Source organism: Neofelis nebulosa, chromosome 14 (assembly GCF_028018385.1).
Source record: "Neofelis nebulosa isolate mNeoNeb1 chromosome 14, mNeoNeb1.pri, whole genome shotgun sequence".
Classification (NCBI taxonomy): domain Eukaryota; kingdom Metazoa; phylum Chordata; class Mammalia; order Carnivora; family Felidae; genus Neofelis; species Neofelis nebulosa.
Window position 1 is genome coordinate 42,780,025 of NC_080795.1, and position 27,920 is coordinate 42,807,944.

At 50.3% G+C, this 27,920-nt stretch overlaps 1 protein-coding gene across 1 annotated transcript; it reads right to left on the reverse strand.

Moving 5' to 3' along the window:
* Positions 1-324: 324 nt before the first annotated feature.
* On the reverse strand, positions 325-19,841 carry GDF6 (growth differentiation factor 6). The gene is made up of 2 exons (XM_058698634.1): positions 18,344-19,841; positions 325-3,466 (listed from the first exon to the last, which is right to left on the reverse strand). Exons 1-2 carry the CDS (start codon positions 18,765-18,767, stop codon positions 2,502-2,504), a joined length of 1,389 nt encoding a protein of 462 aa, XP_058554617.1. The 5' UTR covers positions 18,768-19,841; the 3' UTR covers positions 325-2,501.
* Between the last annotated feature and the right edge of the window lie 8,079 nt (positions 19,842-27,920).

Here is a 27,920-nt window from a genome sequence, read left to right on the forward strand (position 1 = left end):
ATTTACAGCCTTTTTCTCAACGTTAAAGAAGCCAAGAAATAATCCCAATTCTTATTTGGGGTCTTGAGATGCTGGAGTGCATTACAGGCTTTATCATCACTTTCTAAGAGTTGACGAGGATTTGGCTTTAATCTGGTAAATGAAAATTTCACGAAGAGTCATGGAAGAGTTATGAAGAAAAAGTGCAATGCTCTAAATGATGCACTTTCAAATAACCAGTGCCTTTCCAGACATCCAGTCCCATACTGGACCAAAATACCACTGACAACAGTTCCGTGAGAAAATGATTTTTCTAAATAGATCCATATAAACCAGGCTGAGTGATTAAGGGGGAAAATGAGTTTAATAATACAGTATTAGACTGCGTATCATCCAAGTAAAGTGTACTGTAAAAAATGTTTTGAATATAAAATTGACCTCCGGTAACTTTAGTGTTGTAAATACTTGTATTATAGTGAGGTAGACAGTTTAAAAAAACTCTCCATTAGACAGACTTAAAATTTTGTAATAATATTTAAGAAAATGATAACATTATGAAAGAATGAAATATCTGATTAATGCGTAACTTTGTACAACTCGAATATAAACTTTTAAAATATTAGAAACTATAACATTTGAGTGCATATAAGGTTTGTACATTAAGATGAATTGCATGCTGTCCATTTCCCCTTTGCACTTTCAGCCACCTTAAATAAACAAATATATACAGCCATAACAGAACAACAGTGCATCCAAAGCAAATGTGCATTTTAAATTATTTCTCCTGGCCAAGTCTTTTTTTTTTTTTTTTTTTTTTTTTTTTTTTTACTTAGCATTTTATATTAGCATTTTTTAAAACTCATTCTCACCCTTTCTTGGACAGTTTGTAGTTCTCTGAACCAAACAAGCAACAGGTTTAGATCTAGAGAGAGCAAAACCACTTAGGAAAAAACAAAAACTTTTTTTTTTTTTTTTTAATGGTTGGTACAAGTTCCCTTGTTTAAACCATTTCATGGTCAAAGCTAGGAAGGAAACTAATGCTGCAAAGGGCCTACATATGGGCAATGTTTGAAATAATACTGGTGCAGGCTGGGGGAAAGTTCATGTTTCTGACAATCTGGGAATGGTATTGAAATTGTGTTGTGCTCTCTCCTGCTTCCTTTCGGAAGATGAATACCGCCCCTGCCTCCTCCCTCACTGTCCCTTCCCCATCTCCCACTCCAAGCTCAATGTAACACTTAGCTCTTTTCACAGTTTCTCATTACTAAGTTTTAAAAACATTGCCTAACTGGTAATTACAATCTGAAACAATTCTTTTGGGGGAGCCCTGGGCTATTGCTGGTTGGTAATCTTTCAGGAATGTTAGAGAGAGGGGAGAAAACATAGATTTTAAAGAAATCTACGGGCACAGGGACCTGTGTCCCCTTTCATCCTCTCTTCCCTGCTTCCGGCCTGCCCCCTTCTCCCCATCCTTCCTTGGGGCCCACAACCTCCCGTCCTGACTTCATCCTCTGCTTCTTGGCTCATTTCCCCTCCTCTGCACCTCTTACCTTAGTTACATAGCTTCCCGTCCCTACTCACTTTTTGTTTAACTGGAAAATCTCCTTCCCCTTAAAAGGGGATGTCTGAATTTTGGCAAATTCTGTTCAAAAAAATCAATTAGAAACAGACACCACAGAAGGGTTTTTCCTGGGTTACCTCCAGCCTGGCTAATACACCTCAGTGTCAGCCCCATCAGAGGCAGGCCTTGTGGTTTCTCATTATCCTTCAGGGGGTTCCATTTGGACTCATTCTTGTCATTCCATCCATACCAGTCCCCCTTTCCCCTACCAGAAAAAGCAACAGAAAGGACCTGAGCCCCCTTGAGTGAGATGCCGGTTGCCAGCTCCCTCTCCTGGGAGAGCCCAGGGCAGCCAGGTATAAAAGCAAGTTCTTCTAAAGCTAGGGCCGTTCCTGGCTTTCCTGTTCCCGGTGCCAATCCCTCTATTTGAACACTCTTCTGCTTGGGAGGTCACAAGGCATAGGCTAGGCCATGGCCAGAAAAAACAAACAAACAAACAAAAAACCCACCTTCTTTACACGGATAGAAAACAATCAAACCAAGATGTGGTCAAAGGTGATTCTTCCTCCCACACTGTTTCTCTTCTTAAGCTACAAAATTTTCAATCCTTGGAGCGGTTGAAAAACAGGTATGCGTCTCCCCGTCCCCCACCTCCTATCAAAACCTGTGAGACACACAAGGAAATCCAAAGCCACAATAATAAAGAAAAAAAAAAAAAAAACTAAAGAAATCCTCCTTGGCTTGTTTTTCCAGGGTGGCCAGGCGAGGTGTGAAAATCCGTATCTCCCTCTGGGCTGGCAGGTGGAAGGTTCTGGGAAGGCTGCGCTCCCTCTTCTCCCACCGGGCTGCATGTCCAGGCTGTTCCCCCACCCTCTGCCTCCTCCAAGGCCAGCTCCAACTCCGCCTCTCTTTAGTCAAGCCTCCCCTGCGGTCAGGGGCCAAGGCAGCAGGAAAGGCGCCGCTACCTGCAGCCGCAGGACTCCACCACCATGTCCTCGTACTGCTTGTAGACCACGTTATTGCCGGCGTCGATGTACAGGATGCTGATGGGAGTCAATTTGGTGGGCACGCAGCAGCTGGGCGGGGTGGAGCCGGGATCCATGGAGTTCATCAACGTCTGGATGATGGCGTGGTTGGTGGGCTCCAGGTGCGAGCGCAGCGGGAAGTCGCACACGCCTTCGCAGTGGTAGGCCTCGTACTCCAAGGGCGCGATAATCCAGTCGTCCCAGCCCAGCTCCTTGAAGTTCACGTGCAGGGGCTTCTTGCTGCAGCGCAGCCTCGACTTCTTGCCATGCCGCTTGCCGTGGCGGCTGGCGAAGGCCGTGCGCCGCCGCCGGCGGCCGGGTGAGGGCAGCCAAGGCCCGGCATCCGGGGCGCCCGACGGCGGCGGCCACGACCCCTCGGCGCCCGCGCCCGGGCCCGCGACCTCGGCCGAGCCCAGCTGCTCGCGCATCTCGGCGAACAGGTTCTTGCGCTGGGATCTGGTGAACACGACGAGCAGGGCGCGCTCCTGGGGGGGCCGCACCCTCCGGCCGAAGCCCAGACTCCGCAGGTCCGGGGGCGGTGGCTGCTGCTGCGGCCCCGGCGCGCGTGCCTCGGCCTCCCCAGCTCCCGGCTCGCCCCACGCGGCCCGCAGCTCCAAGCACAGCTGCTTCCAGGGCTGCTGGCGCAGGCCCTGCCACACGTCGAAGACTTCCCAGCCGGCCCGGGGCGCCCCCTGCGGGTCCAGGGTCCGCGCGTCCAGCAGCTGGGGCGACAGGCAGGGGAAGAGCTGCACGTGGAGCGGCCCGGCCGGCGGCCCCCAGGGCGCTGCGGGCGCCTGGCGAAAGAGCCGCAGCTCCGCGCCCACCAGCTCTTCTTTGTCTGAGAGCGTGGACACATCAAACAAATACTTCTGTCTCCGGAGAGGAGTGTGCGAGAGATCGTCTGCGAGATAAAAAATAATTACAGTCAGTTTCACTTAAGGGGGAGATCAGTCCGGTGCTCTGCGGCCGCCCCCGGGAGGAAAAGGGCGGGGAGCGGGGCAGGCCGGCTGGGAGTCCAGCTCGGCCAGCCCGGGGCCTGACCACCCGAGCTCCCCGCCTGGCCGGTGCGCAGCCAGAGGAGGGGGAGCATCGGGGCAGGCCCCCCTCCTCCTGTCAGCCGGGGGCTCCCAGGGCGGAAGTCGTTGGCTGCCGGAGAGGCGGCGGTGGCGGCGGCCTCCCCGGTTTCCCCTCCAAGGAGCCTGCGTAACCACTAATGTGCCCTTTGTGGTCGTGGACCTGGGCCGCGCTTCCCCTAGACCTCCTTTTGGCTGGCTGGCTCGTTCTCATCATTCACGTCTCGGTTCAAATGTCACCTCCTCCGTGAGGCCATCTTCGACCACCCTGATCTAAAGTAGCCTTCCTTGGTCACTATCACAGGACCTGGCTTATTATCTTCCCGGCACTTAGCATTATCTAAAAACACTTGCTTATATTTGTCTCTTTAGTGGTCTTTCCCAGCAACATCCTGCCCCCCTCCACTGACCCATAGGAGCTAGGACCATGTCATGTCCATCTTGCTCACCGCAGCCGGTGCAGCTGTGCCAGCTGGAGTACATGCTGGGCAATAAGTGAGAAACGTAGCTATTCGCATTCTGGGTGCCCATTATAATCATCTAGAGAAGTTAATAATTACCAGTGCCAGGGCTTGCTTTAACCAATTGCATGAATATCTGAGGGTAGAGCCTGGGTACTGGGTTTTTGTCAGGTTTGTTTGTTTGTTTGTTTGTTTGTTTGTTTTTAAGCTCCGAGACGATTTGAAGATGCAGCCCTAGTTTAGACCCACTGGTCTGGGGGGATGTTGCTGCCCATTAGACAGTTTTGCTGAAGCATTTAGGCCCAACACAAAGCTGACAGATTGAAGATCGACTATATGATCTGTTCCTTCCTTCCTTTCTTCCTTCCTTCCTTCTCCTTCCTTCCTTCCTTCTCCTTCCTTCCTTCCTTCCTTCCTTCCTTCCTTCCTTCCTTCCTTCCTTCCTTCCTTCCTTTCTCAAATTCACCTACCATTTTAACAACAAACAAAAGAGCAATGAAGCTTTCAGAAGTCTGCAGGGGGCAAAGGAACAAACACACACACCAGGCATCTATCCATTGAGAAGATCCCTCAGTCAAAGAGAAATACACCAGTAAGGAGAATACCTCAAACACACACACACACACACACACACACACACACACACACACACTCTCTCTCTCTCTCTCTCTCTCTCTCTCTCTCTCTCTCTCTCTCTCTCTCTCTCTCCCCTTCACCCACCCACCCAACTTGAAATCTTCTTGCTTTGCAACTCATCTTGAAGATTAAATTTTTGATTACAAATAAGAAAAAGAAATTTGGGGCACATGATGGCAGGGGGTGGGTGGCAGGAATAACAAGCTTTTAAAATCCAAGATGAATTCTTTGGGACCAAGGCACAACTTGACTTCTTTTTTGATGCATTTGTGCATGAAGCCAACCCCACTTCAATGTGCAAGGCGGAAAGCTAACCAGATTTTCCTGGGCTGCCTTCTCATAAAATATTTACAACCCAGCAAATACAAAAATCCCCAAAGCCCCCAGCTTTCCCCAGAAGCTAGTAAAGTTTGGTTCGATTTCAATAGTAAAAGCGTCACTGGGTCCTGGGTCCGACCCTCCCTGCCTATCCAGATGTAGCCCCAGGGCACTGGGTCTGGAGCCTCAGCCACACCCAGTCCCCACTCTAGGCTGACTGCATGGCTGGCTACCTCACTCTAACGCACAAGTCCTGACCTGAGATGGAGCTGTGGGAAGGGTTAGAGAGGTGAAGAGGGAAAAGCTGCTGGAGGCGGTTGATTTATGGAAGCCAAGACCTTCAAACCGGCCAGGGTCACATTAAAATCAGTGGGAACTCAGCACACTTTCTTCTCCTCCTTTAAAGAAACCTGTGTCTGACAACCCTCAGCCACCACCCAGATCTCTGGACCTATTGCCTTAGGCTTCACTTTCTTGCCTCTCATATTTCTCTCTCCCTAAACTAAGGGTGTGATGAGATGGACAAACAGAAGGCATTTGCTGCACCAGCTAAATATTGTGAGGGCTGATGTATTTTTCATCCTTACTTTATCCACAAACAGACCAGTTCTGTAAGGTAGATATTCTTATTGTTCCCATTTTACAGGTGGGAAAACCAAGGTTTGGGGAAATTAAGTTAATTACCAAAGTCTGACAGCTAGTAAGTGGTGAAGTTGAGATCCAGACTTAGGTCTGTTTAATTCCAGAGTTGGAGCATTTAGCCCCTAAGCCCCATTGCCTCTCCATTGTAGTCCAGGTACTAGAGTTTAAAAGCAACCAGGAATGGCTGGGGTATAAGGGATGGGGGGATACAGTCCAAACTGTATTTTCAGGGCTTGCTAGGAATAAAACATGGACTCCTTAAGGAAATCATTTCCATCCCTGCTTACATAACTCTTGAGACAATTTATCACTGGCTGGAGAGCATAGAAAGGTGCAAAGGGTAATGATTTATTTATATATCTCTCATGAAACATGGAGAAAGCAGCCTATTTTGTTTCTACTCTTTTTTTTTTAAGTGTGGGCTAATAATGGTTAGTCTGCACAGCTGAATTACTTTTCTCTAGTTCTCAAGAGGTGTCAGAACAGAGGAAAGCATCTGTAGAGAGAGGGTTCTACTGATTGTGCAGCCTTGGGATTTCTGATGGTCTTTCTAGCAAGATCAGCCAGCTCTTAATCTTTCCAGGGCTCAGGGAAAGAGTGCAAATGGGGGCTTCAGTCTAACCTGCTCCTTTCTCTTTCCATCGCAGCTCCAACAGCCTCACCTGCACCAATGTGGACTCCCTTGCTCACAGGTGCAACAGGTGTAAGCTTCCAGGCATATATCTGGGGCAGATACACTCTTAGGAGGACAAACCTAATGAAGAAGTTGTCCAGGCGCTTGAAGGGGACTCTGGGCTAGTTGGGCAAGAGCTCTATGGTTCAATGACCACAGTAGAATAGTAGCTCTCAAGGCCACTAAACCTGTAGAGGCCCCTTAAGTCTGCACCATCAGCACCACACAGCGTCAAGCTTCTTAGAAATGCAAATTCTCTCAAGTTCCAGAGGTTTCTTATGGAGCCTAGAAAATGCATCTTTCTGAAGCTCCCAGGCAATCCTGATTCTGCTGGTCTGGGATCTCACTGTAAGAGCCATGAATCTACATGAGCATGTCCCCTTGGCTCCTTAGATTCCCCACCATGTGGGGTGGGGCACCACTGGAGGTGAGGCAAAACAGGGTCCTCCAAAGCACAGGACCCAGGGCAGACTCTAAGGTCGTACTCACTAGAACCAAGTCACTATTCTTCCCAGTTCCTTTTTGCCCCCCACAGCCACCCCCACATTTTTGGTACTCTTTCAGCCACATGTACTCTCGCTGGGTCTCCAGAACCTCTAACCCCTGAACAGAGGGTCCGAGAAGGTGGCTTCTCTGTGCAGCTCTCCTACAGACCACATTCCCCACCTGTCTGGACCTGCTCTGGGGCCATGCATCACAGAAATCGCCCAAAGGAGGCATCCAACCTGGGGAGTGCACACACCACCATCCCCTGTGACCCTGAAGACAATTTGACTGCTGACCTGGCATCAGAAAGCCTGGCCTTGCCGTCATGGCCACCTCTGGGTAGGAAGCCAGCCCTTCACACTCCCTTCCCACAAGCCTCCTCTCCCACCAAGTCCTGTATAAATGAGGGCTGATATCACCAATTGACCCTCTCTCCCATCCTCCTCACTAGAAACATGAACCTTCCCTTCTGTCTGTGGTACTTTCTTACATCCTGGGAGGGAATCCTAAGGTTTCCGCCTTTAAATTGAAATCAATCAGTAATCATGGGAGCTTTTTATTTTGCTTTTAATTTGTACCGACCTGGTTTGTTACAGCTTGGCTCAGACTCCAGTTTACTCAGTGTTTGTTGAGTATTAGACGTACAGACCTTTCGAGTTACAGTTGCTGGATTTGTGCCTATCAACTTTCCCAGGTGGGTGGATGGAGGAAGGAGGGGGAGGAGAGAAGGAGAAGGGACAAACATCTGTATACTTGAAGAGAAGTCTTCATAAATAGGTCAGCCGTTTTTGAGTTAAGAGCAAGTTGGTAAAAGGCTGAGGACACCTCAAACATGTACATCTAGTGTGGAATTTGACAAACAATTTAAAAAGGAAACAGATGAAGGCACAAGAAAAAAACGAATCACTTGCAAGGTAGGGACTGTAATGCCCATTTTAAATTAGAAAACTGGCCTAGAACGGTAAAGTCATCAATGCGGGATCGCAGTCTCAGTACGTAGCCGGAGAAAGCTAAGAAACAAACACCAGATGGGAAAGGAAAGGTTGCCCACAGCACCAAAGACCCGACACCCAAGAACCTGAGCCCCAGGAGGGCGGCCTCCTCGAGGGACTCCAGGCGGCAGGAAATGCGCCCCGAGGGTCCCCCAGGGCTACTCACGCTGGGGCCAGCTCCGCTGGGCCACCCAGTGGAGAGTTTCTGAAAACCCGCAGTTTCATTTGGTTTGGGGCGGAAAGCTCACACACTGCATTTTTTCCAAGACATTCCTGAGATAGGTACACAGCTTGAGGTCCCGCTTGAGAGTCCTTGCGGGGATTTTTTTGTCTCTCGCCCCTCACCCTTCCAGGGTGCCCCCGCGGCTCCAGCTCTCTAGGCTCCTCAGTGCGTGCCGGGCTCTCGTCCTTTGCATTTGAGGTGACCCTAGAGGGCCCCACTCGCCTCCACCCGACACCCCCCCACGCGTCCCGCCCCACGTCCTCCAATGGTACAGATCCTGCCACTAGGCAGGGGCTCAGAAAGCCGAGATGATAGTGGACTTTCCCACCCCCACTTCCCTAGGTGGGGTAGGGGGGAGTAAGAAGGGGCGGGATAGTCACCCATCTTTACAACTAAAACTCCAGACGTCTTTGCAGCTAACCCTTTCCCCCAACCCCCTCATTTTTTGGCCAACAGCCGCACAGAATGCGTATGGGGCGCGCCTTTGTGGCAGGCCAGTGCTTGGGCTTTGATGGCCTCTGTCCCTGAATCCTCACCGCTGGCGGTGAGACCCGTTCGACTTTACACTCATTTATGGATGCAGAAACTGGGATTCTATGAGTTATCTTCACTTGCCCAGTGCCTTGCCACTAGTAACGGACAGGATCTGAAGGTCTTAATTCTATCCGAGGCCCTCAGACCTGTGGCCACGCCTCTTCCAGGGCACTCGTTGGGCGGTGGAGCAAAGAGGGAGGAAAGACACGCGACGCAGATTCATCACCAATGCCACCAATTCAAGGCGAACTGGGTTCCCCAAGGATTTTTTTTTTCCTTTACTAGAAGGAGGATCTCCAAGCAGGAATTTCACGGTTAGATTGGAAGTCACTTGCTCCCTAGTTACTCAGCTTCAGTACTGCCTGAGGTGCCAAAGTCGACAGGTTAGAAACACAGTCAGATGAACAGGGTGAGTAAAAATGAGCCACCAGCCCTCTCTCCTGGGGCGTGAAGGCCTCTGAGTAATTTGTGCTCCAACGATTACCCTCTCCTGGGACACAGTAATATCTTGAGCATCCTCCTGTATTCTTGTCCTGAGTCCTGCCTCTGTTGAGATTTGTTGCAAACTGCTGATCTCACGAAGCCTCCTCACTGAGGTGCAGATTCAAGAGGCCATCCACGCAATTCACCCTCCATAGGGTGCACTTGCTTGATCATCCAGAATAGAAATCATGATAGCAAACACTATCTATTGTGCATGATCTAAATCCTTATAACAACTCATTTAAGCCTCAAAAGTAACTATGAAAAAGAAAAGGATATCACGAGTATGCTTATGTTATGGACCAGAAAGCTTCACATGCAGATTGCTGAATGGTAACTTGCCCAAGATACTAAGAAGTAAACATGGCCATCTGGCTCCGAAATCTGTGCCATCACCCTGGACATCCTAGCCCTTGATCTCTGTGTCTGGTAGAAACTCTGAGAAGTCTCCTGCTCTTTCATGTAGCCCATGCCTGGGGGAAGAGCATTGGTCTCTAGTCTCTAAGAGTAAATCACTTCCTAAACAGCAGAACTGAAGGGATGTTAACAGTTGGACTTTTGAAAGAGAACTTACAGGGAAACAATTCTCTCATCTACAAAATGAGGATAACATCAACTCACAGAGTCACTGCGGGAGGGGTGGCAAATGAGAAGAGCAGGAAAGACATTTATCTGAAGACACGTGTGAATGTTAGTTACTACTGACAATGTGGAATTAGCACAAAAGTCTAGAGTCTAAGAGACATAGATTTGAATCCTGACCTGTAACTTAGTGGCTGGATGACCTTGGATACTCTAGGTCGTATAATCTCTCCCAGCCTCATAGGCCTCATCTTGTAAAATGGGAGAACCACCCCCCACCTTGCAGAGTCATTGTAAAAGTCAGAGTCAAGCAGCCAGGGCCAGCTGTACATGACACACAGAAGCACCCAATGAACACAGCCAAGATTACTGTAACCACCCAAATCAGGTAGGCAAAAGATGCACCTGCACTCCTCTTGGCCTTCTTTGAGGAGATGCAGTCCAATTGTTTCCACAGGATTTCCAGAAGTGAGTGAAGGAGAGGTGCTGGGAGGAGGAGAGAAGCAAGGGCTTCCAGCTTCTATTCATCTGAGGTCCAGTGAGGGGCAAGGCCTATAGGGGTTGTGGCTTCACCCCCATCACACAGGCCCTTTTCAGTGCTCCTGTCATTATGTCCCTCCACCACCAAGGTCTCTCTCACAACCTCCAGGTGGGCAACCAACCTCCAGCCAGAATCTCATCAAAGATAGGTCCCTCCTAGCAGGTTCCCTCCTCTGTGGGTTCAGGGCCAGTGCTGGCCCATATGCCAACCCTGGCATTTGGTTCCTGGCTGGGCAGACCCAGCCCAGACAGGCCTGGGGGTTAGTAGCCTTCCCCACCCCTCACTTCCCACTTTGGAGCCCTTTTGTGGGGCATGATCTGTCCACAGAGGCAATCGGGGTGGGGATGAGGGTGATCTTCACAGGGCAAAGAGCCAGGCACATTTGGTGGGGAAGATGGGGTGTAGCAATGAATGAGGCCCAGCCACTGAGTCACCTGAGAAGGCTCTATAGGTCGGTGTGTGTGTGTGTGTGTGTGTGTGTGTATGTGATCACCACACAGTCAACCATCTAGCTTCTCTCTAGATCTCTTGGCTTCCCCAGTGTTTTCTCCAATAGCTGGCCCAGAATTTGTCAGCTTGTTTTCCTCCTTTCAAAGACCAGAGAGGCCTCAGGCGGGTCCTCCACGGAATCTTCAGAGGCTTTTCCAGCCTCTCTCCCAAGCCTGGCCGACTGGCACCCTCCTCCCTGCAAAGAGTCTGGGCCTTGTAAACCCCATACGATTCAGCAGGTCTGGTGGCCAGCGGGGATCCCACAGAGAAATCCCAGTGTTCGAGTACCACACTTGGGTCCAACGTGAGGAGGGGGAGGGAAGGCGAACCCTGAATGCCACCCGACTGAACTTTGAACTTCCAGCACACCCGGAGCCTCAGCACAGCCTTCAATGGCAGAAGGTGAGGTTCTGGCGGGAGAAGGCGGCCAGCCCTCCCCGGGAGCACTGGGCACTGCGCACCCCCAGCAGGACTCGGAAGGCAAAGAAGCTTCAAGGAGAATCCTTTCGTTTCTCTAAAATGAAATGGATTCATTTGTAAAGTGGTGTCCAAGGACTTAGTGCAAATGCTCTTGGCTACGAGTTCTTGAGAGGGGTTCAAGAGCCAGAGATTCAAAGCCTAGATCAAGAACACTTCACAGGCATCTCTTTTCACTGCAGTCTCACCCTGGTCTCCCAAAATCTTAATTTGACATCACTGCAGATGAAATCCAGACGGAAACTTGGTACCATTCCCTCATGCTGTAGCTTTTGTCCCCAACTTTCTGCGGAGTCCTGCCGTCCTCCGCAGGTCACTGCCCTTCCCTTGGAGTTGTGCACGCAGGGCCCGGACCGGGTTGATCTGCCAGGGGCCGCCCTCGCTGCCCTGTTGACCAGCAGGGTCTCTGGGAGCCCACTGGAGTGACACAGACCCAGGATTGGCCAGGAGGATGAATTGCCGACGTGAACCAGCCTTCCCGGTTGGAACATGATCGGGCCTTTTGACTAGAGAATTTTGAGATCAAAAGTAGAAGAAAAGGTTCCATTTTATTTGGTTTCTCCTCCCTGACCAGTTCTCAGGTTGCAGGTGTGGAGAGGGGTTCCAACCGGCGTGTTGTGCGGACAGGATAGGACCTTCGGCGTCCAGGGGTCCTGCGTAGGAGAAACCTCAATGGTGTGTCTTCTTTAAAGGGTTGGGATCGTGGAAACTCTGCTCCAATGAGTTTACCTTGAGCTGACTTCCAAAATAACGTCGCACCAAAATGAGATTCGCTGTGGCAGCTATGGACCATAGGCCAACATCATTCAATTTCCCTCCCCACGGGGCGTAGGAGCAACAGTTCTGGGAAGTGGGATGAGGGCTGGACCATCTTGCAAAGCCAGATTTGCAAAGCGGGCGCAAGGATTCTCTTTGGTTCTCACGTTATTTAGGGAGAGTACGGGGTAGGGGGCCGTATAAACCACCCGGGATCCCAAAACCAACCCTCCGCGCAGCTCCTGCCCCCACTTTCCGCTCGGCTCACTCAGCTCCACCGGCGTCCGCCTGAGCCACAGGCCCGCCCCTCTCCTCTCCAGCACGCCCACTACCCGGTCCCTAAGCCGAGCTCCGCCCCCAGACACCCCGGCCACTGGCTGCGCCGCGCGCGCTTCTCCGGGAATGCTGGCCAGCGCGGCCCGCCGCCCGCCGCCAGTCCCTCCTAGCTCCCGCAGCTTCTCACCCCACGCCGACCCAACCCTCTGCCCCCAGCAGCGCTAGTGGACGGTCCTGGAAGGCAGGGAACAGCAACCCTGGAACTCGTTAGGCCTACGAGGCCCGATTTCTTTCCTGTAAACAGAGGGCACCACTTAACTGCCATTGAGCTTAAAGCCAGGGCTTTGAAGGGAGACGGGGGTAGTGTGGGGTGCTTGATGCCCCCAGCCACGAAATGACGCGGAGAGCCACAGTCCCGCTTGCCATACGTCGCGGCCTCCGCTGGGATACTGTCCCCGGATCTAGACAGCATCCTTCGACCAGGGTTATTCTGTACCAGAGGACTTATTGAATTAGTGCCCTTCACTTCCCTTAAAAGCCCCCCAGGGGTTATTGTTGATTTGCTCTGCGTCGTTTAAAGCACGCAGCAGTCCCGGCAGAAAGCAAACGTTTTCGTTCTGCCCTCTCTCTATCTTTTTCCCGCCCCTCCGTCCCGTTCTCTTCTCCTCCCTACACCGCCCCCAGAAAGACGACACCAATTGCTAGGAGGTGTGCCGCCAGAACCCAGAGAACTGAGACTGGGAGAAAAAACCGGTTGCGTTAGGACCTCCATCTATGCAACGCCCGCGTTCCCCGCGGGTCCGGGCGACGCGCAAGCGCTCGGGTCGCAAGGGGGGAGGTTTCGTGTCTTCTTTCAGCTTGCGGAAGGGATTCTCAAGGCCTGTCGTGGGCTGTGGCTTAGGTAACTTGTTTTTTGGTTTTTGTTTTGTTTTTTTTGTTTGTTTGTTTGGTTGGTTGGTTTTCTTTTAGCGTGGAGGAAAGGCAAGGATGTTTGGGCACGTTTTTCGATCCCCTCCCCCACCAGCAACTCTATCGCGCAAACTCGAAGAGCCCAAGAGCCTCCCGCGCCGGGGAAAACGTTCAGTGTCCCTGTCAAATTAGCCTCCCCTGCAGAGGAAGCTCGCCCAGAATTCTGGCCACACTCGCACTCTCGCTGCAGAAGACACTAGGTGTTCTTAGCTTACTTGCTAAGGCGGCCCTTGTAAGAGTCTTCAAAGGCCTTAGGGCCTTAGGGAAGGGGGTGACAGTAACTGATATTTAACAGCAAGCCAATGGCTTAGGTGTTTGTGGTTTGTGGCCTTGAAAATGTTTTAATCCTTCCCGCCAGAAGAGAAGGATTCTCTTTAAAGCTTCCTTTCCCTCACCCTCGGCCTTTTCCCAGGACCTTCCAGTCCACCGGCCTGGTAGAAGATCATGAACCTGGACAGCAAAGCAAACCCCACGCGGACGCTCACTCGGGCGCGCCCTCACGCGCACACTCTGAACGCTCAGCAATCCTTTTCCAAGGCTGTTCCCTCTTTCCGGGGAAATAAAGCCTAGATTGGAACCTTCTGCCGGCTTCCTCACTTGGCCGTCTGGTCTGCATTAGTGTTTTTATAAGGGACTCAAACAAATCGAATACAAGGTCACCAAATAATTAACAGTTGTGAATTCCCTCCGTCCCCATTAAAATACTTCCCTGCTTATATTTCATTTTCCGTTTGCCAACGACAACAGGGTCGGGGCAAAAGCGCTGCTGCGTTGATTACGCCACTCTGCGGCCCAGATCCACCCAGAAACTCGCTGTTTTGCCTAAACATGCTGTGCCGGACAAACTTCAATCGCGAGGGAACTCTGCAGCTCTGAGAATGCCCTCCTCGCGGCCCGGCTATCCCCACAATTGTCCTGCCCTGCCCTCTGATAATGGAGACCCACAAGGTAAACCAAGAAGGCAACAGTCAACGGCAGACTTTCCAGCGATTCATTTCTAGGGTGTCAAGTTCCTCAAGGATGTTCCGATCTCATTTTTGGTTTTTAATCTGTCCCCTACCGCCGCCTTTCTGAGAAGGCTATTGTAACAACCACCACCACCACCACCAGGGAAAAAAAAAATTTTTTAAAGAGTCTTATTTCCAAATCATCTGGAAACCAAACTTACAGCAGTATTCCTAGACTCATTTTGGTTTCTTCCAAAACCAAGGGGGAGGTTTTTTTCCCCCCTTGTTTATGTGGCACTTCTAACTACAAAGCTGAGAGTTCCAGATTTGTTTCTCTCTTTCTCTCATCCTCTATCTCTCAGCCATGTTGAGTTCATACAAGTTCTAATTGTCTGCCAGTACTAGTGGCCTTTGAATGGTTATATCATGTGCTAATTGCAATTTCTCTGTATCCAAACTGATCTATTCTGATCTTATGACTGCACCAGCACAAACGTGCAGTTTCCATCTTTGTGGATCCAAAGTCATTGCAAGAATTTGTAAAGATCAGGGATAATGTGGTTTGTGCCTTTACAGAGACTACAAAGCACAGCACAGATTCAGACCCTCAAATCCAAAGATCTGCTCCAACTCCAAACTGGTTCTTAGAAATCATAGAATATTAGACCGGGTGGCAAATCTGCCCCCCTCCCTTTTTTTGTTCCCGCTTCCTGCCACCATCCTTTAGAAACTTTCTCACCCCTTATCCTATCCATATAGTGTCATCGTTAAGTACGCAAGATCTAGAATTGGATGTGTGCTTCACCCCTCACTCTGTGTGACCTTAAGCAACTTGCTTAACCTCTCTGTCTTCCTTAATTCACCTGTAAAACACTGTTTATAGCACTTTCCCCAGGGATCGTTGTTAGAATTAGATGAAATAATTCAGGTAATAGATTTTAGCACAGTACTTGGTATACAGTAAATGCTCAATATATGTTGGCTATTATTATCACCCCTAGATGCTGGAAGAGCAAACCGAAAGGAGGGACCTTTTTTTGAAAGTTGCAACCAGGTCTCCTCATTAGGTGTGTGTATGGGGTGGGGAGAAGGTGGCAAGGGTGAGGTAACAGAGAACGTGCTATCTTTATAGACCCAAAGCGCTCTTCATTCACTTCCGACAGAATTTATCCCTACTCGCCCACTCTTAATCGCAAGCTTGAGGGGTGACTTTTGAGGTTCCGGGGTTCCCGGGTGAGAAAGGCTTTTTACAAATACTGTAGGTAAGTAAGGAGTTCCTGCCTCCCGGACCGGCTTCAGGACTCCTTGCATTTTCTTTGCTCCTCCCCCTGAGGGACCCTGCAGCTCCAAGCCAAGCCTGCCGCATTCGACGGCGGTTTAAACATCCCCGAGGCAAGGCGCCAAGTTAGCGCGGCGGGCCCAGCTCTCGGCTGGCCGCTGCTCTCTCCTACTTGCCCTGCCATCCACGGGTTGGGGGAGGGGATGTAGCAGGGTTTGGCGCGGTTCAGAGTCCCCACGTGAGAGGGGCGGAAGTCCTCGCCAGGAGCCGGGGATGCGCGGCTGGCGGGTCCCTTCCATCACGGGAGACTAGACACCGTTTGATGTGTTATGACATGAACCCTCAATTAGATCGCTGAGTTGAAACACTCCAATCAGGGGCCCGATGCTAAGCAAGCCCCGGAAGGTCCAGCCCGAGGTCACCGCCGGTGACACATCAAATCAAAATCACTGAGAGGGAAAGTGAGGCTTTCCCTTTATCAAGCTGGCGCTGTAGCCCGCAACGCAACCCCTCCTCTGCGCGCCCCCTCCGGCCTCGAGCTCCGCACGCCTTCGCCCCCGAGCGGCGTGCGACGAGTCGCACAGCCTTCCCAGTCAACTAACTGCCTTTCTTCGCGTTTTCTGGGAACCTGAGAGAGTGGAGGAGACCGCGCCTTCGAAGCTGAGGTCCAAGTGGTCACTCCGCGTCTCCTCCGGCTGGGGACCGCGTTCCAGAGTTGAAGCCGACGTCTGGGTCTTGGTCCCGCTAGCCTGGAGACCTGGCTGGGGAACAGAGGCCCCCAGGCCTGGGCGCGCAGCCAGTCCCTTTCCCTACCTCCGGCGCCCGGGGCGCCCAGTGCGGTGCCCGGGGGGGGGGGGGGGGGGGGGGGAGACTGCAGCGCCAGCAGTGGAGAAGGGAGGCCGCGTCGGCGCGGGAGCTGAACCCTCCAGAGACCTCCCACTCCTGCCTGCACGCCACAGGCTTCGGTAGACACCTCCCGACAGCCTGCAGGGTCCCTTGGTCCCGGGCCAAACTCGGAGGGCGCAGCTTACGAGTTAGGGGTGCCTGCTTGGGGGAGGGGCGGAGACTCTTGCCACTTCCTTTGGGGAAAAGAAAACAGGCGCCCAGCCTCCCGCCAGCCTGGGCCTCCGGGATTTCTTCCCCTGGGGAAAGGCCTCTTAAGCAATTTTCTCTGAGCTTCTTTAGTGTCCCCACCAGGGAAGTGTAGGGTAGTCTTTGACTAGGGTAGCAGAGAAGGCGGACGGTAAACAGGATTTAGAGGGAGGGAGACAACAGACGCAGGGAGAAGACCGGGTGGGGGGAGGGGGCGAGCTGCGCTGCCGGCACCGAGGTTGGGGATCCAGTTGCAGCGCTACGAAGAAGCCACGTGTGTCTGCAAAGGTGACTTTAGTAGCCCTAAAATCACCATAAAATAGCCGGCGTTAATTTGCTGCCTGGACCTTTCAGCAGCTCATGAACCTCGCTGACCTCGGCTGCAGCAGCGAATCCAGCGTGGGCAGGAACCCTGGTCTGCAAGGAAGGTGGCTGCAAGGGTGGAGGCTGGGGTCTGAAGCCCGGGAAGAGCCCGGGGCTCGGGGGCCGTTAGCCTCCTCCGAAAAGGTCCGAGGACCTGCGTGTATTCAAGGCAGGCCGAGCGGAGCAGCCCTGTCCGCCTGAACCCTGGCGCTCGCGGGTTCCTGAGCGACCCCACTTTCACTGACCTGGAAGTAGGAGGAGGGGAACCGGTCAAAGCCGCGGAGCGAAGTCTGGGCAGGATGGTGGAATGTATAGCTGCCCCCAAATCTCGCTCTCTTTTACCTCCTCCTCCCTTTCTTCTCGACTCCTTCCTCCCCTTTCCCTTTTCTTTCCCTTTTCTCCCCTCCTTTCCTGCCTCCTTCCACGTTATTGTCTCTTTAGTTGCTGAGTTCCTGGTGCCTGTGGATCCCTCCTCAGTTTCTGGGGGCCATGGAGAGAGCGGGGTTCTCTTGAAGGCACTCACCACGTGGGCCATCCCGGGTGGCAAGGAGCTGGTGCACGAGTTTCCGCAGGCACCCACTCATGCACCCACACCCTCGGAGGGGACCACGAATAGGGCCCCTGGGAGAAGCTCAAAGAGAGGAGCGATGCCTGGCTGGGAAAGGTGGATGAACACATCCATGCACCCATATGGATTAAGTACCAACAAACCCCAAACTTAGTTGTCCTGCCCCTGCCCCGCCCTGCCAGTTGCTCGCGGCTGCCTTAGCAGAAACGACCAAGTTGACGCCTCGGAGCCGCAGAGAGCACGCTGCAGGAGCAAAAACGCCCGAGGGCGCGGGGCTCCCTCCAGGCTGTTAATACCCCCCACATCCAGCGCTGGGGTGAGCTGAGAACCCTTGCTGCGGCTGGGTCGGGGTAATGCCAGACGCCGCTCAAGGACTCGCTCCTCCGACCGCGGGACTTGCTTCTGCCGGCTTTTCCCGGAGCGAACGGGAGCTCGGGGCTTTACAACTGCTCACTCGTGCCCCAGGGCCCTCCCGGTCGGCCACCGCAGCTCAGGCCTTGTACCGCGCACCACGCACACCCCGAGACCCCGTGGCAAGGGTGCCGTCAGTCCCCGCCGCGTCCCCTCTCCAGACCCAGTGATTTGCCTGCCACCTCCCGTCCTCCACGCTTCCTCCACCAGCCACCAGACGAGCGGCCACCACGCTGCTTTCTGCAAAAGACAAGAGAAAGAAAGACGAGAGAGAAGGAAGGAAGGGAAAGAAGGAAGCGAGGAAGGGAGGGTCGAAAACTGGAGTCAAATCTGCAGCTGCAGTCACAAACTTATTCGGGCTTGAGAAAAACAATTTAAGAAAAGAAAGGGGGAGGTGTCCAGAGCGGAATGGTAATTCACAAACGCAGCCTCCTGCCAGAGCCGAAGCAGCGCCCTGGCTGCGGAGTTCCAGGGAGAGAGGAGTGGGGCGTCTTCTTTGCCACTTACCTAGTCCCCTGTCTACAAAGCTAGTGATCGTATTAGCCGACTTGGAAGACTGGAAAAAGCTGGCGTTGATGCCCAGCTTCTCGGCGATGGAGTAAGTCCTGTAGATTGACAGCATGTACTCGTGGGGCACCACGCGTGGGCCCCTGCCGGGGGGCTCCTGCGCTTCGGGCTGCTGCGGCGGCCGCCGCCGGGGCTCATCCTGTGGCCGCGGTTGTGGCTCGTGGCGCTGCTGGGGCTCCCCGGCCGTGGCACTGTCTCGTGGCGCCCGCGGTATCTTCCCTTCCTTGCGGCTTCGCATTCCCTTGGCGGAGCCCAGCTCCGCGGACGACGAGGAGGATGAGATGGAAGCCTGCTGGAAACCGGGCAAATCCCACAGGAAACTGATGAGGAAGACGGCCGACAGCAGGACTCTAGGGGTATCCATGGCGAGCGAGTGGCAGCGTCTCCCAGAGAGGCAGCGGCGCAGGGCGTGAGGGGCACGGAGCGGCTGGACAGCGGCCGGGGCCCGGCTCCTCGCGCGGACTCAGAGTGCAAGGAGCCGGGTCCCAGCCACACAAACCCCGGCCCTGCCACGCCCCCTCCCGCCCCTCGTTGGGAGGGGAGGGGTGGGGGGAGGAGGGGAGCGGAGGGTGGGAGGAGAGGCCGGTGGTGTGGCCAGGAGGTGTGGGGGAGAGGGGCCGCGGTGTGCCGGTGTGGCTGGGAGACGCAGCGCCCCCGCGGGACGCGCGCGGGGTTGCCGGGCGGCGTGCGCAGAGCGGGCCGGGAGCGCTGGGCCAGGGAAGGCGGGCGCGGTCGCCCGGCGGCGAGGAGGCCAGGAGCATCCGCAGCGCCAGAGTCCCCCTAGCACCGTCGGAAGCTCGCCCCCGCCCCCTCACCTCCCCCGCAGCGCAGCGCGGGCGCTAAGTCCTCTCCCGCTGCCTCCACTGTTCGGGGAGCAAGCGGCCCCGGAGGAGGAAAGCGGCGGCGGCGCCCCCCAGAGACTGCTCCCGGCAGGCGCGTCTGCAGCGGACTGCGCTCTGGCTCTGGCTGGTGATACCTTCCTTCCTCGGCCCCGACCTCCAGGCCGGCCGTTCGTCGCCTTCAGGGGCCCGCCCGGGGCCAGCGAAGCCTCACCGGGCTCCAGGCGCAGGGCCCAACCCCGAACAGCCCCATTCTCTCGGTGGGGTACCGCTCTCCACAAAGACAGGGCGTCTGTTCCCGACCCTCGAGGTCAAGCAAAGGCCACGAGTCTTTAGAGTCCGGATGGATGCTGAAAGCTGCCGCGCTCTACTGCAGGCCCCAGCCTCTCTTCTCGAAGTCCCCAGACTCTTCTGGCGCTGGCTTTAGCCGCTTCTTTTCTCCTCCGTCTCTTCCCGGGGTCCTCTTTCCTCGCGCGGCCTGGTCCCCCGCTCCACTGCATCCCCATTCTCCCACTCGTCTTTCCCTCCCGCCTTCAATACTTTCTCCTTCCCTAAGTTCCTTCTGCATTCCAATCCTTCTTTCCCCAGCCTGCTTTTCTTCTCACACTGCCCTCCCATCTCTGCCTTCCCACCCTCTCCCTCCGCGGCCTCCCCCTCCTCTTTCAGCGGACCCCTCCCTTTGCAGCTCTTCCCCAATCTGTTTCTCTTCAGCCCAGCCTCGCCCCATCACGAGTTTCCTTTATCTGTCCCCAGATTCCCCGTGCGTGTCTTCCCCGCCCACTGCCTCGCTCATTCCTGGGCCTGAACGCTGGAAGTCAAGGCGGAGGACTGCTTCTCTCCCACAGTGCTCTGTGCCCTGGAATGCTATGGTCCTAGAATCTCCTTGTGCATTTTTTGGGTGTTCAGCCACCAACCATAACATGCTCTCCTTTAGTCATCCCAACAGCTCTGTGCAGTTGGCCTCACCATTTTCACTTTCACAGATTTAAAAAAATGAGACAGGGGATAAATGACTTTTCCAAGGACACTCAGACAAGAGGACATGCAGCCAGGGAGAGAACCGAGGGCACAGACCCCAAATCCAGTGTTCCCATTCCAACATAGAAGAATGCATCGCGGACCCTAAACCTCTATCGCATTTGTGCCTTTTTCTTCTTTATGGTTTTATTTGATCTCAGATGATTTCCTCCCACACTTGTTTTGTATGTGTGTGTTGCCAGTCTTCTATTCCCCTTCCTCTCACTTTTGCTTCTCCCTGCCTTTTTCTGTCCCTGCAGAGGTCCACTGGCTTGACTGCAGGGGGAAGTTGCTCTTCCCCTCTCCCTTCATGCCTTAACTTCCTCAAGGTTTGGGCTCTGGTTTGGCTTCTTCGGCACTGGCCTCCCCCAGATAATAGCAAACACCTAAGAGAACTTGTGAACTGGCAGGATTGTAAGCCCTTTACACATATTATTTTATTTAATCTTCAAAATAGTCTTATAAGTGCTGTATTATCCCTATTTTACAGGTAGGGAAACTGAGACCTCAGGTCACACAGCTCCAGGATCTGTGCTGGCTGTTCTCCTCCTCATCTCCTCCACAGATGCCCCTGTGGCCCTATAGCAATCCCATGTACATCCCCTAGTTTGAACTTTGTGATTGGCAGGTTCTGACCTTTAGACTCAAGGGATGCTTTACCATGACCTTCTTTCCTGTCTGTGCATTAAAATTGTTTACTATTTACTAAATTAGGAACATAAAAGGGAATGACACTGAATGGGGAAAAGTTGTTTCTCAGATTTTTAGCTGCTCCAACAAATCACCAAATTAAAATGTTTTTACCTTTATGAGTTCCCTTCCATTCCTTCTTTACTTTTTTGTGCACATCATTTCCATATTACTGCAATCCAGGGGTAGATGCCGTGCTGTATCCCGCCCTTGTCACTTAACATTATGCCCAAAGCACATCTGCTGGTCCTTCTTTTCATTCTTTTGTTTGCTTTTTGTATTAAGGCCAAGCCCATTTCCCCCCACATCTCTCCCCTGTGCCCTCCTGCCCCTCTCTGCAGGTCTTCACCCCCTTTCTCCAGGCCTGCACATGCCACCTCTGCAAAACCACAGACTCAAAAGCCACTTCTCACCTGCAGAAGCAGCATTTCCCCCCTTCTGCCTACCTGTCACCCCTGGGATGCACGCCGTCTCTCCTGGCCTGGCCCCGCTTCTGGCTCTGTACATCCGTCTCCAAGTGTCATCCAGAAGAGGCTTCCTCCTTGTGGTCTCTCTCCATCCTTTCCCTCGGGGAAATGAACACTTGTGGTTTGTGTTATCAGTGTTTTAATTTCTATCAGTATGGAGTCTGGTTAATGATGATTCATGGTTTCAGACCCTCCATCCAATAAGAATGCTTCCTGCCTGTAACTGCAACCCAGCGTGTTCTCTCTTCATTTTGCTCACAGCAATCATTATCAGCTACAAGTTATCGGTAAACAGGAAACAAAGTAATGAGCCTATTTGCTGTGGCTTGGGATCTCTCAGCACACTAGATAGAGTCATGTGTTAGTGTAAATGACACTGAGACAGGGACCACAAAGGATGTGGTCTGTCTTCCCAGCTCTAAGATTCCCCCGGCGGGGGGGGGGGGGGGGGCGGGGGGAGGGGAATACTACTCTCCTACATAACTACCCACTTCTGGTCTATGCAAGGAAAGTGTAGGCTGCCCTTTGCCTGATGGGCTGCAGCTCTGACTTACAGGTGAGCAAATAAACTCGGGGGCTGGGCCCAAGGTCGAATGCTGGTCAGTAGTCTAGTCAGGTCTGGGAGGCAAGTCATTGTGACTCCTAATCCAAGGCTTCCCATATATTAAAAAACATCTCATATTTCAAATATCGTGGCAATGATCCCCAGTCATGTATAAAGTCTTATCTCTTCCTCCCTCATGGATACGTTTCAAATAGGAATTCACCCCAATGTTAGTAAGGCCATGCCAAGGCCTTTGCTGTGCGTGCGTGCGTGTGTGTGTGTGTGTGTGGTAAAAATATACAGAGAAAAAACTACAAGTGAACATATGCTTTTAGATCTTCTCACAACATTTTGAGAATTTGAAATAGTAGATAGGAGTTAAGTTTCAGTCCAGTCTTCAATTCTCTCATATTTCCTCAGTGGTTTCATCTATGAAGAACATAAAAAAGGGGTAAGAGTTTCTTGAGCTGAACTGAGGTCTGGCATAGGCACCTTTAGCAGTTTCCTGGGGCATTCTTTTCCACGGTTAGATTTTCCCCCACGTAGAAGGGAATAGGGACAACGTGCAGTATGGTATGTCCTGCCCCCCTGTGGACAGCGAGGGAGTTAACTTTGGAGCACCCAAACCATGCTGACACAGAATGTTGATAGGAGCTTGCCAAGATCAGCTAGGGATAGGGACATCTATGAACATGATTTTAAGAAATTAGAGAGTCATTTGACTCTCGAATGTGTGTAGCATTTGACAACAAAGTCTCCATAGGTGAGAGATGTGCCTGCCCAGAAATATTGGACCAAAAACAAGTAGAAATGGCCTGTTACTATCTGAAATCTGAGCTGCCATTGTCTCTAAATTATTATTTCATATTTACCCAAGGAGAAAGATGCTCTTAAATAAAGGAGTTTATATCTTTTATTATGTCATTTTTAATTGAAATGTCACTTGGAAAGCAACTTTAGTAAAAGTAACTGAAGAGGGGCGCCTGGGTGGTTCAGTCCATTAAGTGTCCTACACTTGGTTTCGGCTCAGATCATGATCTCACTGATCGTGAGTTCAAACCCTGCCTCGGGCCCAGTGCTGATGGAGCAGAACCTGCTTAGGATTCTCTCTCTCCATCTCTCTCTGCCTCTCCGCTGCTCGCTTGCTCTCTCTCTCTCTCTCAAAATAAATAAATAGAATTTTTTTAAGTAACTGCAGAGATTTGAATTTTAATGTGGGCCCCACCCACAGGTGAGGTAACCATTCTTTAAAGGTTCTGGAGTTAAAATACAAATGTTATTGAGTAGAGTCCCCATTCATATTTTATGACCAGCATTATACTATTCTGCATAAATTGATAAACTGGTAATCTGATAAGATTAGTTGTGACCTATGTGGACCAAGAGAAATGAGATTCAAAATTGGTAGATTTGGGTTAAAAGAAAGCAAATGACAGAAAGGGTCCAATAAGTGGGTTTAAAGTTCTGACGAGAGGGGCGCCTGTGTGGCTCAGTCGGTTGAGCGTCCGACTTCAGCTCAGGTCATGAACTCACAGCTCATGAGTTCCAGCCCCACATTGGGCTCTGTGCTGACAGCTCAGAGCCTGGAGCCTGCTTCGGATACTGTGTCTCCCTCTCTCTCTGCCCCTCCCCGCTCATGCTCTGTCTCTTTCTCTGTCTCTCAAAAATAAATAAACATTAAAAAAATTTTTTCTTTAAAGTGCTGAGGAGGAAGCCAGCCAGGTGAGGCTCACATCAACCATACTCACTCCAACCTGAGCAGCCCCGCTCTTATGTTTTTGACATTTTCAGAAAATTTCACCTGCAGAAAAGTTCCTTCCAAAAGGAAAAAAAGAAGCCATTGGCTTAGAGTCATGAATGAACAATGTTCCTTAAAGAGTGAAAAATGTAGCAGCAGGAAAAAGGTGACGATTCTCGGCAGAGGGTGGGACGAAAGCAAACCTAACCAAACGCTATGGGAAAAAGACCGTGGAGGAAAGGGTACACGTAAGATACAACTTCTTCTTCACACCTCAGACTGGGAGGTACCAGCTCTGACAGCCTCCTGTTGTGTTGGGACTGATGATTCTGGTTCTTCTGTTGTTTCCTCTGCTTGTTGGCTTGGCACTCCCATTCTTTCCCAGAATGAATCACAGACAAGTTAGATGAAACAGAATGAAGCGTCGTGCCTGCTGGTATCCTACTCACAACCTCTCTGGCCTCGGTTTCCCCACTCCATCGGCTGACTCAGATGTGGCCGGTCCCATGCCTGCCTCCAGTATGACAGCACTGAGATTGGCAGGGAACGTGAGCTTCAGTTCTGAATATCGCGAGAAGCACAAAGACCCACTGGAGTGTCACATCAGCCACTCACTGCTCTCCTTTGCTCGGTTGCACCGCGTGGCACAGAGATGTCCAACCATGTTGTAGTTTGCCAATACCAATAGTTCTCAAAGGGTGGTCCCTGGACCAGGGACATCACATCAACATCACCGGGAAGCTTTTTAGGAATGCACATTCCTGGGCCTTACCTCAGATCTACTGAATCAGAAACTCTGGGGCTGGGGCCCAGAGACCTACACATCAACAAGCCCTCGGGGGATTCTGATGCTTGCCTACGTTGGAGAACCATTGGTCCACACTGTCTGTGCCATGAAATAGGGGCAATTTACCTGCCAAAAACTTCGAGAAATGCTTTGATTTTTTTTTTAATTTTTTTTAACGTTTTATTTATTTTTGAGACAGAGAGAGACAGAGCATGAACAGGGAAGGGGCAGAGAGAGAGGGAGACACAGAATCTGAAACAGGCTCCAGGCTCTGAGCGGTCAGCACAGAGCCCAAAACGGGGCTCGAACTCACGGACCGCGAGATCATGACCTGAGCCGGTGTCGGATGCTTAACCGACTGAGCCACCCAGGCGCCCCAAGAAATGCTTTGATTTTTAAGAGAAAGCTGTAAAGGAAATGCATAGTATGCAACTTTATTCTCAAATTAGTGATTCTTATTCCTAATGAGCAAATAATTTTCATTCCCCACGCGAACCAGGTGTATTTAATTGTCTACAGTCATAGCAGGCCAAATGTGCCTAATCTGGTCAGATCGCTAGATGTAAGCAACGTTGAGCCTGTTTGGAACCTGGAAGGGAGACAGAAACTGCATCAGAATGAAGCAGGGTGTAGACATCTTATGTACTACGGATGTGAAAGAAACAGGAGGGGATTGGAGCTGATGGTTCTGATCCCAGATCCCACCTCTGTCTCACTCTCTAACTCCATGAACACAAAATCTTCTAACTTTACGTTTGTCCCCTCAGATGGAGGTAAAAATCTGTCTCTCTAGGTTTTTTTTATGCAGATTACACATACAACAGCACATATAAATTTTTATTACAGACGTTTAGTAAGTATGGAGGTCATTCATTAGTTGACCATTTGGATTTAAGTCTCAAATAATTCTGTTAATAGTTCTCTGTTCTCTGTTCTGTTAATAGTTCTGTTAGCAGTTCTCAATCTTTATACATTTGCTCCAAAATTACATTTTACTTTTTTTCAAAATTACATTTCAAAACGTCAGTCTGACTAGCTTTCTTGTCCTCTTAAGAATTTCTTTTTGTTAAGCAACTCCTCTCAAAAGGCTAAATGTGTTTGACATAGTGAGCTTTTACTGTATTTCACTGTGGATTGGTGGCAACACTTTTCTTCTGTAATGATTCGACATGTTTTATGTTTGTCCAAATATTCTAGATTAAAAACACATTGCAGTTTGCCAATAGGTATTGGGATACTTAAACTGAGCAGACAAAGTGCCTTCTCAAATGAGCGTAGAGGATGCTTACAAGAGTAAAGATGATTAAATCCTAGAAACGATTTGCTCCTTGCCAAATCTCGCATAGAGAATTACAATTACATAGGAAATTGTCTTTCCTGTTTGGGATCAGATTTGGTTTTAAAAATTACTACCAACTTTGTAAACATTAAAATAGAAGCAATAAAGATGTGAAATCTCACACAGGGGATCTACAATATTTGGATAATTATAAGCATATGGCTACTTTACATGAGATCTCTGTTAAAAGTGTATTTACTAGGGCTCTGGGAAAACAAAGGTTCTCAAATTCAGGGTTTATTTACATGCACTAAGAACGTCACATTTACTATGAATGTATCATAATCTATTTTTGCTTCAGAACTCTAAATCGTATTAGCTAAATGATTTCAGTGTCTATTGTTTATTGCTCGCTTCTCCATTTGTTTAAAGGCCAGGTTTAACTTGTAAAAGAAGTCGCAAAGAACAACTAACTACTCCATCAAAAATAGTGCATGCTTCCTCAGTTGTTTTAGAAACAATTTCACTTGTTTTATGTTAATATTTAGGGCATGAGCCTACACTGACTAGTTTCAATATATTCCAGTCAAATAGAAATGACTGATGTAACTATTTAATTTCATGCACTTTTAGAAAACAATACTCTAATGTATCTTGTCTGGGAATCACTAAAAATAAAGTCAAATTCATTGCCTCTTCATTTAGCATTAATTAAATGAACACTTTTAAATCTGAGAAATGGTTGAAATTTCATTTTGAAATCGATAAATATGGAACTTAAGGTTCGAAAAGTCAGTGTAAGCCCTACCTTTCCTCAAAAAGACTTCTCTCCTTGATTTTGCTTCCCAAATGCTAAGATTATGAAATGTCATAGTTACAAGTCATAATGAATTGGTCTTCAGAAAAAGTACAGAGACAAAGTAGATAGTGGTTGCCAAAGACCTGGGCAGGGTGAGGGGTAGGGGTCAGAATGGGAAGTTAATGTTCAATGAATAAAAATTTTCAATTTGGGAAAATGAGAAAATTCTGGAGATGGATGGTGGTCCCAATAAGACAACAACATGAATATACTTAATGCCGCTGAATTGTATGCTTAAAATTGCTAAAATGGGCAGTTTTCTTGTTGTGTATATTTTACTTCAGTAAAAAAAGACAAAGATTTAATAAAACAATTCAAGAAATGCCCATTTGTAAAATAATGTTTATAAAGGCAGAAACATCTAGACAAGTTTTTTTTTTGACAATTTTGGCTTTTTAACCCCTTTGCACAGACTCTGTTAATAAGCGTAACTAAGGGTGAATTTATACCTATCTACACAAATTTCAAGTGGAAAACTCATATTAGTCTTTTGGGGATTAAAATCCAACTCTTCACCTCTCCAGCTATATTATGTGAACCATCCTCAATTCCTCTTATTTATTCCCTCAGTTAAGATCACCACAGTTCGCCTTCAGTTGTTTCCACTTCCCTGACTCCTTGAGACTTTCCGGTCACAGCATCCTTCGAGAATGCTCTTCAGGCTCAGCTTGGCCACTGGCTCTCATCCCCACACCTGGTTCCTCAATCTCTCCTTCTGTCCCCGCCCCTCTTCTTTCTCCCCGCCTTCCTTTCCTCTCTCTCCTCCTCATTCCACCACTCTTTCTATTCCTGTCCTTGAACAATTTGGGACTGAAGCACATTAAAAAAACTTTGCTTTCCTGTTGATCCTTATTTAAGCACCAAGTGAATTGAAATATTTTTCTCCTTAAAAACCCCAAAACCCTACCACTTGAAACTAATCTACTTTTCTTTTTATTTAAATGTGTCCCTTGATAGATTTATTTTCCCACAGTGGCCCTGATGGTGGTGGGGGGGGGAACCCTATCTCCCCATAAGGATTTTATTATTTGATATTCATTTAAGTATAGCATCAAATAAATACTGATTATTTCTCTGTGGGGTGCATTTTTACGATTGGATGGAGCCAACACTATGATTCCCTTGATGGGTTTTTTTTTTTTTTTTGAAGGTTTAAAGAGCTGCCATGGATTGTTTGACCCGCACTTAGAAGTTTGTTCATATTTTAGCAATATTAGGCAGTATCCAACGTGCCAAGAATATCACTTTAGGAGTGTAACTCAATAATACCTGAAAGTATAATTTTAATGCTAAAGGT